The sequence below is a fragment of the Hemitrygon akajei genome, chromosome 7 (assembly GCF_048418815.1).
Source record: "Hemitrygon akajei chromosome 7, sHemAka1.3, whole genome shotgun sequence".
NCBI classification, from domain to species: domain Eukaryota; kingdom Metazoa; phylum Chordata; class Chondrichthyes; order Myliobatiformes; family Dasyatidae; genus Hemitrygon; species Hemitrygon akajei.
Window position 1 is genome coordinate 6,342,537 of NC_133130.1, and position 16,342 is coordinate 6,358,878.

Here is a 16,342-nt window from a genome sequence, read left to right on the forward strand (position 1 = left end):
GACTAGATGGGCTGAATAGCCTGTTTTTATGCTGTGCTACTCTGCATTAATGACTCTATGACAATGTATTGTATTTCGGGTTAGTAATCCTGTCACCTGCTGTGCAGTAAAACCTCTGTGTTGTTACCCTGCCCTCTCTCCCCGATACACTGAGTCACCTGGTTGCACTGGAGACCAGGATTCATGAAGGTTAATGGAATTCATCGCTGTTCACAAAGAATGAACACTGACCAAGAGGCAGTTGCTTGCTTTTGTCAGATCTTTTAATCACAATTCAAAAGTACATCGAAATATTACAGACGAAGAAAACAAACATTTAGCTGGACTATGATGAAGGGTGTGTGCACACTACTTGTCAGATTTAGCTACTGCATCGATACTTGGACTCAATAACACAGGACATTGTGTTTAAATTCCAGCAGGGCTGAGGAAATTGAATTTATTGAGCTGAACGATTCGACATTGAAGCTGGGAACAGTGACACGAATCCATACCTTACTGGACCCGGCACTGAATAGGGTGAAGAAATGTAATCATTGTCAATCTGCTGTCAGTGGAACTGTTCGCTGGTAGGTGAGGCACCAGACCCTCCAGTTCTGATGAAGTGTCACTGCCCGAAACGTCGACTGTTTATTCTTTTCCATAGATGTTGCCTGACGTGTTCAGTTCCTCCAGCATTTTGTGTGGGTTGCTTTGGATTTTCAGCATGTGCCAGAATTTCTTGAGTTTGTGACATTGAACATCTACACCAGGATGACTGAATCTAGATTAAATTGTGAGGCATTCTGATGCTAAATGCTGCAGATACTGGAAATCTGAAATAAACCCTGAAGAGGTGGGTGGGTCATTGGGTCAGACAGTGACTATGGAGAAACAGCTCCCAGAAATGATGGTAAAAGGGATAGCCTTCCTTATAAGGGTAACAGGAAACACTTGGACTCAAGCTGTGTGAGGATTAACAGGAGTCCTGATGTATTGTTTATCCCCCCCCCCCCATTGATGCATTGATTTCCAGTATCTGCAGAATCTCTCGTCCAGATGGAGGTGGGTTTCAGAAAGACCTTGATTTTGGGTGATAGATATCAGGATGGTGTGACAATCCCTCCGGGATAGAGTAAGAGGGGCACACTGATAACAGCCCTCAAATACCGATGCCTTCAGGGGAAGTGGCTGCCTTGGCATTTTGCAGGACAATTTTAGCTGTCTCCACCATTGCATCCAGTGAACTGTTCAGCATCATGAGAGTCACCCCAAAGGACGATGTTGCCCCAAAGATAGAGCCTAAAATGGGGACAAAATCAAGGAAGGGCTCGGCGATTGTCAGCGCCATTGCCACTGTGCTTCTCTGCATCAACAGCACTACCTGCTCACGTGTGATCTCCCCGAACACCCAGTTGTGCTCAGTACCTTTTTTCAGATCCTCTACACTTGTCTCCACTCTCTGGGCCAGTTTGATGAGTGACGCCTCATCCAGACCAAGGTTCTTCCGTATGAACAGGATACCAGTGGTAATGAGCGCCAGGTCACAGGCAAGGGATAAACCCGGAATGGGAACTACACCGATAGCCCCCGATACGGCAGACAGCATCTGGATGAAAGGCCGCAGAGCCTGACGTTTTCTCTCTATAGCCTCTTCAGATGTGTTGGGGAGTGCTGTGATGAATAGATTCTTCTGTGTCTCCGAGAGATTGGATACCACAGCTTCCCTTAATTCAGGAAAATCAAACTGGTCAATGTCAAATGCGGAATAGAGGAAAACGGGAGTATTTTGTACCCCTGCTGACTTTAGTGAGGAGATACAATATTCCCTCAAGTCCTGGAACGTATCCTCCTGGTTGTAACCCTTCTTGCGGCTTTCTGCCCTGATAGTGTCGTCGATCTTAGAGCGCACCAGGTAGAAAGGTTTGCCCGCCTTCTTCAGTGCTTCAGCCAGTAACTTGTCATTCTCCGTGAACCGAGCAGCAGTGACAATTATGCCCAAATCATACTGAGAAAAGTTGGTTTCCTTCATGAACTTTTTCACCGGAAAGTTTGGCGTATTGAACCCGGGGAAGTCATCGTACTGAACATTAGGAAGGGTGGGGTGGGTGTAATGTGTTACTTTCATGGTGGTCTCTTTACCGCCGGTTGGGGCAGCCCTTTCCTCTTTCAATTTAAGCAGGGCATTGATCAGGGTCGATTTGCCCGACCCGGACTCACCCATCACTGCAATCTGGATCCGTACATTTTCGAACTGCTTGGATTTTTTCTCGATGGCCACTTGAAGAGCCGCCTCTCCTTCACGTTGATAGGCAGCCACCAGATCCTTCACATCCTTGGTGCTGTAATAGAGGTTGGATAGAACACCAGCCATTGCTCACTGAAAGAGGAAAACATGTTTATTATATTGGAGAAGGAAGTTGTCGGGGAATCACAAGAAATCCTGTTTGAACGAGCCAAATTAATTTAAATCAGCTTGTGGCACGCGTGAGAGGATGGCAATGGTGGTTTGTCTTTCTATTCGGAGGATGGAAATGACAGGTGATTAACAGGTCTCCTGCATTTTTTAATTTATATTAATGACTTGCATGAGAATATTAGTTCCATGTTTAGTCAATTTGTGAAAGATAGCAATGTTGGTGGTACAGCCAACAGTGGAGAAGGTTGAGATTACAGCAAGATCCAGATCACATGGGAAGTTTGGAAAAAGAGTGGCAGTTGGAATTTACCTCAGATATGTATAAAATGAGTAATTTCAGAAATGTAAGTTGTGCAGGCCAAATACAACATCGGTATCACGGGTAGACAGGGCAGTGAAAGAGAGGTTTGAAGCAACACACACAAAATACTGAAGGAATCTGAACACTAAGCAGCATCTATAACAATCAACATTTCAGGCCAAGTCTCTTCACCTTGACTGGAAAGAAAAAGGAAACGTCATAGTAAGAAGGTTGGGGGAGAGAGGAAGAAGTACAGGGTGTTAGGTGATAGGTGAAACCGGGAGATGGGGAGGGGATGACGTAAAGACCTGGATAGTTAATTTATGAAAAAGATAAAGGGGTGGTGAAGAGGGAATATGATAGGAGGAATCAGAAGACCATTGAAGAAAGAGAAGAAGGAGACCATAGGAGGTGATGGCATGGAAGGAGATAAGGAGAAAGAGAAACAGGAATAGACAGTATTGAAGGTGGTGTAGAGAAACAATTACTGGGAGTTCAGGAAATCAATATTCATGCCATCAGGTTGGAGGGTACCCTGATGGAATATAAGGTGTTGTTCCTCCAAACTGAGTGTGCCCTCATCACGGCAGTGGAGGAGGCCACGGGCTGATATGTTGGAATGGGAATGGGAATCAGATTTGAAATGGATGCATTCAATTTGGCCTTTTCTCCTTGGAGTGACAGGATGAGAGGTGACCTCAAAGAGGTGTGTAAGATGATGAGAGGCATTGATTGTGTGGATAGCCGGAGGCTTTTTCCCAGGGCTGAAATGACTAACATGAGATGGCATAGTTTTAAGGTGCTTGGAAATAGGTACCAAACGGATGTCAGGGGTAATTTTTTTACACAGAGAGTGGTGGATACTTGGAATGCACTGTCAGCAACAGCTATAGAGGCAGATAAAATAGGGTATTTTAAGGGACTGTTATATGGGTACCTGGAGCTTAGGAAAATAGAGGGAAATGCGGTAGGGTAATTCTAGGCAGTTTCTAGAGTAGGTTACATGGTCGACACAACATTGTGGACCAACGTGCCTCTAATGTACTGTAGATTTCTAAGCTCTGTGTTCTATTTCAATAGAACTTGCCATTCCAACACAAGCTTTGTACTCTCAAAATTTCACTGTTGAAGTCCTCCCACTTACTAAGTACACCTTTGTCAGAAAGGAGCCTGTCTCAATGCACGCCTGCAAGATCAGTTCTGATACCATCAAAATTAGCCTTTCTCCAATTTAGAATCTCAACCCAGGGACGAGACCTATCTTTTTCCATATTTACTTGAAACTGATGCCACTGGGATCATTAGATGCAAAGTGTTTCCCCAACACAAATTTCTGTCACTTGCCCTGCCTCATTCACTAATAGCAGATCCAGTATTGAGCACTAAGGGACATTGGGACTTTTACGTACTGATTAAGGAAACTTTCTTGAACACATTTGAGAAACTCCATCCCATCTAGTCATTTGTCAGTATGGGAGTCCCAGTCAATATGTGGAAAGTTAAAATCACTTACTGTGACAATCTTCTGTTTGCAACAGTTTGCGATCTCTTTACACATTTATTCCTTTAAACCCCCTGGTCTGCTGAGTGGTCTGTAATATAGCCCTATTAACATGGTCATTCCTTTCTTATTTGTCAGTTCCACCAATTACGCCTCACTAGATGAGTTCTCCATTCTGTTCTGACAGAGCACTTTCGTGACATTTTCTCTGCTTAGTACCGCCACATCTCCTCCTTTACACCCTCCCAATCTGTCCTGTCTAAACCAAAGGAACTCCAGAAGATTGAGCTGTGGCTCAATGGCTACAATGTCACAATTACAGTTGGTGATCCATGCTCTGACCTCATCTGTCTCTCTTACGATACCGCCAATATAAGATGCTCTATATCACAGACGCAAGCCACTCAGCCAGTCTAATCTGAACAGAACTATTGTTCTGCCAATGTCATCAATCTGAAAGCCGACAGTAGACTTCCACTCCTCCTCCTTTGTGTACTTACCCAAACTTCCCTTAAATGTTGACTTTGAAGTTGCTTCCACTATTTCCACTGTCAGTGAGTTCCACACTCTCATCGCCCTGAACATTTCACTTTTCACTCTTAACATATAACCTCTAGTTCCAATCTCATCCAAACTCTGAAAAAGCCTGCTTGCATTTACTTTACCTAGACACTATAATGTCCTGGTTCACATCTTCACTGTTATACTGTAGGTATTTCATTTAGCTCTTCTGTACGAGCATCTGTTCTGCTATCAGCCTTTTTGGGTTATTGTTGAAGATAAGGATGGTGGAAATGGAGGGAGGTTTTTTTTGGTGAGGGAGACTAAGTTTGGTTTGGGGATTTTGTTCGGCAGCATATGAATAGAGAAGATGCTGGAGAGAACAGGTCGTAGGATATGACCCAGTGGGAGACCCGTGTGTTCGAGATGGATTGCGAGCGACGTTCGGAAGGTGGTCTGTGCTTTCATATAGACCAAGGCCCCAGCGCATGAGTGACAGAGAAGTTCAAGATTGAGCTCCAACTTGTGCACATTTGACTGTTTAATTAGAACGGGCCCTTTTTGTTTTTTTCTTTCTTTTCCTTACTAACCCTTTAGTTAAGTAGGTTTCATAAATATAAATCCTTTAATCATGTGCAATTATTTCTGGGCTGTCTGGGTTATCTGGGTTGAACTCCACCTGCCACATCTCAGCCCAGTTCTGCATCCTACTGATGCCCCACTGTAACCTTAGACAACACTCCAGACTATCCACATCACCCCCAACCTTTGTGTCACCAGACAGAAGCAAATTGCACAGCATCCACACAAACCGGGGTTTGGGGTGGGAGAGCCTTCTCAATTGCATGGTTTTGGCAGGACCAGAGTGTGTCTTCCCTAGACTTACGCAGCCAAGGAAGCCAGTGGAGCTTCACACCATATAATTTTGTATCAAATCTCTTATTATCATCCTGTACTCCAGTGAATAATGGTCTAACCTGCTCAAACTTTTCCTGTAACTCAGGTCCTCAAAACTTAGCCATAACCTTGTAAACTTGCTCTCTATTCTTTCAATTTTATTTACATCTTTCCTGTAGTTAGGCAATCGTAGTTGCACACAATACTCCAAATATAGTCTCACCCATTTTTTCACTACTTCAACGTAACATCCTAACTGCTGTACTCAGATTTATGAAGACCAATGTGCCAGAAGCTTTCTTTATGACCCTATCCAACTGTACCTGTGATACCATATTCAATGAATTAAGAGTCTGTGTTACCAGATTCCTCTGATCTACCATACTATACAATGACCTAGCGCTCTCTGTGCTAGTCCTACCCTGGTTCACCTTCCCAAAGTGCAACACCTCACACTTGCATGCATTAAATTCCATCTGTCATTTTCGACCTATTTATCCAGATAGTCAGGATCTCACTGCTTCAATAGGCTTCCTCATTTCCACTTTCACCCCCATTTTGGAGTCATCCAAAAATTTACTGATGCAGTTTTCCACGTTACCACCCAGATATTCGATATGGATGATAAATAACATAGAGCTGAGCACTGAACCTTGCTGCACACCACTGGCTACAGGCCTCTCTTAGAGAGCTCACTGGTATCTGCCACGAAACAAATGTATAATACAATCTATTACCTGATCCTGAATGCCAAGAGACTGAATCTTTCTTACCAAACTCCCATGAGAGGCCTTGTGGAAGGTCTTACTAAACTCCATTTAGACCACATCCTTCATCAACTTTCCTGGCAGCCTCTTTGAAAAAAATCTATAAACTTTGTTAGATGCGACCTAACACGCGAAAAGGGATCCAGACCATCTCTAAAAAGTCCTTGTCTGTCTTGTGCCTGTCAGTTGGAGGGGAATTGCACAGCCAATGCAGAATATTCCTGTGGCTGATCCCCTCAATAATAATTATATAAATTTAGATAGTATTGAAGGGATTACATAATGGGCGGAGCTACAGTGAACAGGACTCTGGCACTGAGCTGATGCTGTGGCTCAGAAGAGCAGAGAGACGAAGAGGACTACTGTGTTGATAGAGATTCCTTAGAGGAACAGAGATGAGGTTCTTGAGGCATGATAGAGACACCCGGATGGTAAGTTGCCTCCCTAGTGCCAGGATCAGGGATGTCTTGGATCGTGGCCATGGCATTCTCAAGGGTGAGAGTGAGCAGCCAGTTGTCTTTATATATCTATATCGCCTGTGATATAGATCCCAGGGGTTCAATATCCTTGTGGTAGGATGACTAGAGCTGTTTGGGTTTAAATTAATTTGGCGGGGGATGGGAACTGGAGTGATAGTGTTGAAGAAGAGTTAATTGGTTCACAAACGAACAATGTGTAGTGAGACCCCTCGTAAGAAGAGACTGATGATAGCACAAAATGAAAGTCAACAGGATGGGTTGCAACCAAAAAGGCAGTCAAAATCGAAAATGGTGACTGCAGGAAAAAAGGTGTTATATTTGAATGTGTGCAGTATATTTTGAATAAGGTCAATAAACTTGCAACACAGATACAAGTATGATGTTGCAGGTATCATTGAATCTTTAATGCGGTCATCCATTTCTTATTCGTCAGTTGCACCCATATGAGCCTAGTAGATGAGCCCTGTCTGTCTTGTCTGAGCACAGAGGGACATTGTCTGTGACTAGTAATGCCACTCCTCCATCTTTTGTACTTCCCACTCTATTTTATCCCTGCAGTGTCAAGCTGCTAATCAACCTGATCAAAAGGAAAATCCAGTGGAAGTGATACAAGCTCTAGAAGATCTGGGCATAGATATTCTTTTTGAACTGTTTAATGACATATATGAGTCTGGTGTATTGCCTGACGATCTCTTGAAATCGGTATTTATAATGCTGACAAAAATTCCTGGAACTATTGACTGCAAAAATTATAGAACTATCAGTCTTATGAGTCACATGGAAAGATTTTGTTGAGAATTGTTCTGAGTCGAATTGAAAACAAGGGCAGAAACTTCTAAACTGCAATATGGGTTTATTGAGGATAAAGGAACGAGGAACACAATTTTCATACTACTGTAACCCCTTGGGTCACCTCAGGCTCGCTCAGCTCGTTCTCATCTAGGGGGAGCAGCCTTCGGCCCCGCTAAACTGGGTAAACAGCTGGTGTGGATGCTGTGTGATGTCCCCACCTCGCCAAAGATCAGACAGTATACCATATGCGATTAAATGATTACAATTACACTGCCTACAATCTCAGTCAAATCTGACAGCCGCCACAGAGAAAGCACCAGAACCTGAGATTGTTTCACAGCCACAAGTCTCACCTGCCAGGCAAAGTGATTCTCCTTCTTAGGAAAGATAGTATCCCACAGGAGTAAAAAATCACCCACAGCAATTACATTTTTAGATCTGAATAGGACAATTTAAAATGCACTATGCTGTGGATGGGGTGTATGGGGCGGTTGGGTCCTATTTGGGACAGATTTAAATATGCTATACAGCAATCAACAGAGGAGATAATCCCAGTACAAGAAATCCAACACACCAAAAACGGGTGGATAACCCAAGAAATTCTAGATCTGATGGAACAAAGAAGGTTAGTAAAGAATAATGAAGTGCAATCGAGAGAGCTAGACAGACAGACCGGACAATAGTGCAATATTGCAAAAGAAGAATGGCTGATTCGAAAATGCTATGAAGTAGAAGGACATATTAGCAACAGCAAAGAAATGCACTAGAAAATTAAGGAACTTACTGTAATTAAGAAAAGATCCTCTGAAGGATGTATAAGATCAGCAGATGGATCCAGACTAACAGATCCAGATAAAGTATGTGAGAGGGGGATTCAGTATACAGAGCAGCTTTTTGAAGATAGTAGAGGGGAACCCCCAGATATTAAACACCCTAATTCTGGCCCACCTATTACCAAAGAAAAAAATAACTAAAGCAATGAAAAGCATGAAACATGGTAAAACCACTGGACCTGATGAAATTCCAGTGCAAATGATACAAGCCCTAGAAGATCTGGTCATAGATATTTTTGAACTGTTTAATGACATATATGAGTCTGGTGTATTGCCTGACGATCTCTTGAAATCAGTATTTATAATGCTGACAAAAATTCCTGGAACTATTGACTGCAAAGATTATAGAACTATCAGTCTTATGAGTCACATAGAAAGATTTTGCTGACAATTGTTCTGAGTCGAATTAAAAACAAGTTAAGGGCAGAAACTTCTAAACTGCAACATGGGTTTATTGAGGATAGAGGAACGAGGAACACAATTTTCATACTACGAATGCTTCCAGGAAGGGCAATTGAATATCAAAATGATGTCTTTTCATGTTTTATTGATTTCACTAAAGCATTCGACAAACTGCAACATGAAAAGTTATTTCAAATTCTCGCTAAACTAAACATTGACAGAAAGGACCAACAACTGCTTCCAAGTTTATATTGGAACCAAATAGCGGCGGTAAAAATTGATAATATAAGCAGTTGGACTAAAATTCAAAGAGGAGTTAGACAGGGATGCATTGCCTCACCGGAATCATTTAATATCTATAGTGAAATGATTCTCAGAGAAATAGACCCAGATGTGATAAAAAATTGGAGGTGTTAACATCAACAATATATGATATGCAGATGATACCTTCCTAATAGCAAGTGCTGCAGAAGATCTACAAATCTTCCAAGACAAAGTAGTACAAACAAGTGCAGATTTTGTTCTAACCATCAACTGTTAAAAAAGCAAATGTATGGTAATATCAAAACAGAAGGATACTCCCAGCTGCCAATTGTACATCGGTAACAAAGAGATTGAACAAAAGACCAGCCTTAATTACCTTGGTTGCTGTGGTAAACCATGTATATAGGTTGTAACAACACACACAAAATGCTGGTGGAACACAGCAGGCCAGGCAGCATCTATAGGGAGAAGCGCTGTCGACGTTTCGGGCTGAGACCCTTCGTCAGGACTAACCGACGAAAGATAATAAGACATTTGAAAGTAGTGGGGGGAGGGGGAAATGCGAAATGATGGAAGACCGGAGGGGGTGGGATGTAGCTAAGAGCTGTAAAGGTGATTGGAGAAAATGATACAGAGCTGGAGAAGGGAAAGGATCATGGGACGGGAGGCCTCCGGAGAAAGAAAGGAGGGGAGGTGGGGGAACACCAGAGTGAGATGGAGAACAGGCTAACAACTAAATATGTCAGGGATGGGGTAAGAAGGGGAGGAGTGGCATTAACAGAAGTTAGAGAAGTTAATGTTCATGCCTTCAGGTTAGAGGCTACCCAGCCGGTATATAAGATGATGTTCCTCCAACCTGAGTTTGGATTCATTTTGACAATAGAGGAGGCCATGGATAGACGGGATGGGAATGGGACGTGGAATTAAAATGTGTGGCCACTGGGAGATCCAGCTTTTATTGGTGGATCGAGCATAGGTGTTCAGCGAAACCAGTCTGTGTCGGGTCTCACCAATATATAAAAGGCCACACCGGGAGCACCAGTCCTTCCAGGTGAGGCGACACTTCACCTGTGAGTTGGCTGGTGTGGTATACTGTGTCCTGGCTTTCTTCACTGCCTGCTGTACCTGCATGCTTACTTTCAGTGACTGATGTTTAACCTGCAAAGAAAGTAATAATAAAACAATCTAATACTACCATATTAACGAATTTCCGGTATTCACCATATTGAACTGTTTGCTTGCTGAACTGAATGTCAATGTATCGCTACACTTGTTAAATATGAATAAATGTATGGTTTACTATCGGGAGTGTTCTCGCCATTGACAAGAAAGGTTAACTTCCTTCACACAGCCTATGACTGTGCAGTGAAAGTTAAGCCCAGGGAAAGAGATAAAATCATTTGACCTTAAGAAATAGGCTAGTCGGTCCATTGAGCCTGCTCCACCATTTCATCATGCCTAAACCATTTCTATCTCAACCCCAATCTCCTGCCTTCACCCTGTAACCTTTCACACCCTGACTACTCAAGAAACAATCAACCTCCACCTTGAGTACATCCAATAACTTGGTCTTCACTGCTGTCTGTGGCAACAAATTCTACACATTCACCACCCTCTGCCTGAAGAAATTCCTCTTCATCTCCATTCTAAATGGACATCCCTCCACTCTGAGGTTGTGCCCTCTGCTCCTAGACTCCCACTGCAGAAAAATATTCTCTCCACATCCACCATGGACCTTTCAACATTCAATAGGTTTCAAGGAGATCCCTTTCATTCTTCTAAATTCCAGTGAATATGGGCCTAGTGCCATGAAACACTGTCTACAGCAGCTTCTCTGCTTCATCAGCTGTACATGCCACTCCACCTATCTCCATATTGTACACAAACCTGGCGACAAAGCCATCAATTTCATCATCCAAATCATTGACATACTGTGGTAAACCATGTATATAGGTTGTAACTGGGTTATCTGTCTGGACATGCCTGGACATGTCCCTCTACTGACTGCTCCTGTAGCTCCTCCCACAGACCCCTGGATAAAGGCGATTGTGTCACTGCTTCCCCCACTGTCCAGGACAGACACACAGCATGGACGTGGATCCATTTTACTGTTAATAAAGGCTTTCAGTGTTTACTCCCAGTCTTTTGGAGTAATTGATAGTGCATCAATTTTATTAACAGTAATTTTAAGGCATGGAACACGTCCTGAGACCTGACAAGATAGACCTCGACCCACAAACACCTGAGACTGGAAATGCTTTCAAACTCTGGCTGGCCTGCTTCGAATCATACCTGGAGGAGATTGAGGTGACTGAGTCTGCTGTGAAGCGCAGAGTTCTCCTCTCCAGGGTCAGTCCACGGGTCTACTCAATGATTAGAGACCAGCTAAGTTACGATGGTGCGATAAGCGTCCTCAGAAGACAATACCTGCAGCCGTTAAACACCATCTATGCACAACATCGCTTAGCGACGTGGCAGCAGTGGCCCGAAGAGTCGAACGCTGAGTTTGTCGGGGCCCTACTGACACTCATGTGGGCCTGCGATTGCCAGGGGCTGACGGCCGAACAGCATGCGGAGCTCCTAGTAAGAGACGCCTTATTTACGGGGACCAGGTCAGTGTACGTGCACCAGCGGCTGCTGGAACACGCTGATCTTACCTTCCATTCAGCGATTGAGCTGGCCGACATGCTGGAGGCCACTCTGCACAATTCTGATGCTCTCCAGGCACGCAATCTCTCGACAGCCTTGTAAACGCCATAGCCCCAGCAACCCGCCAGCGAATCGACGACGGCCGCTGCAAGTCACGAGTCCACGAAGTGTTACTTCTGCAAACTCAAGAAGCACCCCCGGAAATGCTGCCCAGCCCGAGAAGTTACCTGCTTCAGCTGCAGGAAGAATAGTCACTTCCCCAAGGCCTGTAAGTCCAAACCGCGAGTGGGATCAAGCAGCGCCGTGTGTGAGGCATGGGGGTCACCACCTTGCCTGCTTGCTGCCACCATGTGCGAGATTTGGGGCGGCCATCTTGGTCGGCGCCACCTCGCACCGCCTATAACCCATGGGTGCTTACCCCACCACACCGGATCAAGACTGCGATTCAACTCTGGCCTTTGTGACCCTTGACCAAAGCACTCCCCACCAGCTCGCAAGGTCAATGATGGACACTCTGGTGGAGGGGCGCAGGCACAGTTTGACACAGGCAGTAGGGAGAGCTTTATCCACCCGGACACGGACCAGCGTTGCGGACTCGTGACACGGCCGGTAGGCCAGAGGATCGCCATGGCTTCTGGGTTGCATATAACAGACATCCGGGGGGTTGTGTAGTGATGTTAGTGGTGCAGGGCACAGAGTATCGGGACTTTACTGGTCATGCCTCAACTGTGTGCCCTGTGCTATTGGGGCTCGTCTTCCAGAGCCGCCTGAAAAGCGTGACAATGGAGTATGATGGACCCCTCCCACCAATCACTGTCGGAAATCCTGAGTTCTGTAGGAATACATCACATTTCTCGCTACTGACCACCCCCACACACCGACCCGCATATTCCACCCAACACCATGATGACAGCTGTACTACAGACACCACTTGCGGCCTCTCCACCCTCAAGATCCCTCCCCCACCGCTGTTCGCCAACCTGACACCTGACTGTAAACCTGTGTCAACTAAAAGCAGGAGGTACAGCACGGGGGACAGGGCCTTCATTGAGTCGGAGGTGTAGCGGCTGCTCAGAGAGGGGATCATTGAGCCAAGCACAAGTCCTTGGAGGGCCCAGGTGGTCGTTGTTTGGAACGGGAAGAAAAATTGAATGGTCATGGACTATAGCCAGATCATCAATAGGTTCACGCAGCTTGATGCGTACCCCCTACCCCGCATCGCAAATATGGTCAATCAGATAGCTCAGTACAAGGTGTACTCGACCATAGACCTGAAATCCGCTTACCATCAGCTCCCCATCCACCCGGAGGACAACCCCTACCCCGCCTTTGAGGCAGACGGCAGGCTTTATCACTTCCTGCGCATCCCCTTCAGTGTCACGAATGGTGTATCTGTCTTCTAGAGGGAATTGGACCGGATAGTGGACCAGTGCCAACTGAAGGCCACATTCCCATATCTGGATAACATCACCATCTGCGGTCATGACTGGCAGGATCACGACACCAACCTCCAACAATTTTTCGAAGTGGCCAAAGCTTTCAATCTTACTTATAACAAGGACAAGTGTGTGTTTTGAGGAGTCTCAAAATGGCGCTTATGGAGTGAGACTGTTTTAGGCTTCGCTCCAATCCTTTAACTGTTTTCTACCTACAAGCACCCCCTAATTGACCTGTTTATACCTATTCTAAAGAGATTCATATTTATGAAATCTTTTTCAACTGTTTGAATCATTTTCAACTTGTTGAAATGTCTAAATCAAAGGAATTGAAACAGACAAAAGAACCGTTAAGTTTGGAAGCAATTGTGAAACTTATGGACGAGAGACTTGAAAAACTGGAGAATAAATTAACCCCAAAACTTTCTACGTTCGATGAAACTTTAAAGACAGTCGATGCAAAACTTCAATCACTTACACTGGATTCACAACAACAACAATAAGAAAGAATTTTAGTCCTTGAAGATGCCGCTCGCCAGAGAGATCGCCAAATTGAAACTCTGCAACAACAGCAAGCTTCGACTTCTCAACTGCTGGATCGTTATAAATCTAAAATCACTGATCTTGAAAACCGCTCTCGAAGACAAAATCTCCGGATAATTGGGCTTCCAGAAAATTTTGAGAACGGTGATCTCACTGTATTTTTCTCTAAATTTTTAATGGATGTCTTCGGCTCAGAAGTTCTGGATTCCCCTCCAATAACTGACCGTGCACATTGCATTTCTTGTTTTCAACCAGCTCCAGGTACGAAACCACGACCAGTGATTCTCCGGATCCATTATCCTCATACCAAAGAACGTTTGATTCGGTCTGCCCGGAAAAAGGGTATGATCGGCATTCAAAATTTCAAATTTCGTATTCTGGAAGACTATAGTCCCGAAGTTTTGAGGGCAAGAATGGCTTTTAAATCGGTTATATCAGAAATTCATCAGAAAGGCTACAAACAAGTGCTGCTATTTCCATCACAATTGAGAGTTACTCTCAAAGATGAGACTTTTCGGTTGTTCAAATCTCCAGCGGATGCTTAAAGATTCCTGGAAAAATAGTACTTTTTTTTTACTACGTGTTGACTAATGTAATAATTAGTCTATAGATTTGGATCTTTTATAATTTGATGATTTTTTACGTGATGGCTAACAGTGTATTTCTTACACACGGTAAAGGTCCTTTTTTTTGGTTCATCCTGAGTTCATTCTTTTTATATTATTATTCTGTTAGTTCTGAAAGTAACTCATTAGGTTTTTCTTTTAAGTTCATATACAATTTTTTCATATGTTTAACGTTTAAATATTAAGGATTTTTTAAAATAAAAAAAACTTTTCTGTGATGTTGTTTCTTTTCCCCAAAGACCTTAGTGCTTGGATACATTACATCCATTTTGATGTGTCTGAATAAGTTTAAGGACTTTCTTTTAAAACACTAATACGATATTATCCATTTATGGGTTTTAACGTTTTAATTTTTTTTCTTTCTTTGAAAATCCTTTTGTGTTATTTATTTATATATATATATATACACATATAACTGATTTTATAGTTTAATCTTTGTTATACTAACCCTTTCTTAAAGTATGGGTAGTTTGTATCTTTTTTTTAACTTTTTTGTTTGAGTTGCTGTCTTGAGACATGGGGGTAAATTTAGTATTAGATTGCCTGCTTGCCTCTTTTTGGCTTTTTTCCTGGGGTTTTGAGGGTGGAGGGAGGGGGATCTTCCTTTTTGCTGGCTTCACGCTTAGGTTTACTGCATGGGCTGGCTCGAAACTACAAAAATGGTTGCAGTGTCATAACTTCCGGTTCCTCCTTGAACTTACTTCTCTCTTCCGGATACATGAGTTTATCTTTTTTTCTAACCTTGTGTGTTAATTGTAATAAATATTGGCAATATGGATAAGATTATTAATTTTGTTTCTTGGAATACTAATGCCTTAAATCATCCGATCAAACGGAAAAAAAATATTCAAAGTATTCCACAGAATGAATGCTAATGTTTTCTTTGTACAAGAGACTCATGTGAGGAAGGTGGATAGACAACATTTTCTTTAGGTTTTGGAAAGGCCAACAGTATCACTTGAATTCCGAAGCCAAAGTAAGAGGCATTTCCATTTTTATAGATTCTTCAACCTCCTTTATACACAATGAAACAATTTCGGACCCACAAGTTAGATTTTTGCTTATTACTGGTTTACTTTTTAATCAAAAAGTTGTTTTAGTTAATGTTTATGCTCCAGACATTGATTGTCCTGAATTTTTAAGTGTCTATTTACATCCTTTCCTAATTTGAATCAGTACATGCTGATAATGGGTGGGGGTCTTAACTGTTGCTTAAACCCTTCGATAGATAGATCTAAGCCCACACAAGCTCTTCCGAATAAATCTGTCTCTCTTATTAATTCCTTTATGGTTGATTCTAGAATCTCCGAAATTTGGCATTTTTTACACCCCAATGACAAATATTTTTCATACTTTTCTCATGTTTATCATTATTTTTTAAGAATTGACTACTTCTTTATTGATCATCGTTTACTTACAGATGTTATTGATTGTAAATATGATTCCATTACCATTTCTGACCATGCACCTTTGAAGCTATCTATTGTTACGAAGGATGAACAACTCTGATGGGCAGAAGGGTACAGATTTACCCATATTTCCCCCCCCCCCGGAGAATCACAAACTGTTACTGTTACCATGCTGCTCATGAGAGAGAAAGAGAGACAAAGGGAAAAACATACTGGGACTGGAACATTTGCGTCAGACAAGGGAGAGTTAACACAGGGAGAAAGAGACTTGTTGTTCCACTATATTATGACTCCTGAAAGACTTATGGCACTGGAGAGGGCTGTTTACTTGGTACCATTCTGTTCATTAAAATTCCTCAGTGGACAGCAGGAGTGGGCTGGTTTGATGGACTAAGCCATTCAAAACTGATTGACACCTGATACCCCGTGAGTAGGGGTAAAACTGAGGTCTGGGGAGACACCCCTCAGACACACCAGGAGACACACTAGTGAGCGCTGCTTAAGTGTTGGAACCCACGAGAAGGTGTGGGGGCATCAGAAACCA

At 43.2% G+C, this 16,342-nt stretch overlaps 1 protein-coding gene across 4 annotated transcripts in view; it reads right to left on the reverse strand.

Moving 5' to 3' along the window:
• Positions 1 to 245: 245 nt before the first annotated feature.
• LOC140730195 (interferon-inducible GTPase 5-like) overlaps positions 246 to 16,342 on the reverse strand; it is a 67,946-nt gene continuing 51,849 nt past the window's right edge. For 3 of the 4 annotated variants that reach the window (XM_073050357.1, XM_073050354.1, XM_073050353.1), the window contains one exon: positions 246 to 2,359. In XM_073050357.1, coding sequence (XP_072906458.1) covers positions 1,142 to 2,353 — 1,212 coding nt within the window. In that variant the 5' untranslated portion in view covers positions 2,354 to 2,359 and the 3' untranslated portion in view covers positions 246 to 1,141. Of the gene's footprint in view, positions 2,360 to 10,145; positions 10,294 to 16,342 lie in introns of all 4 variants that reach the window. The other variant, XM_073050355.1, reaches the window with a different exon arrangement.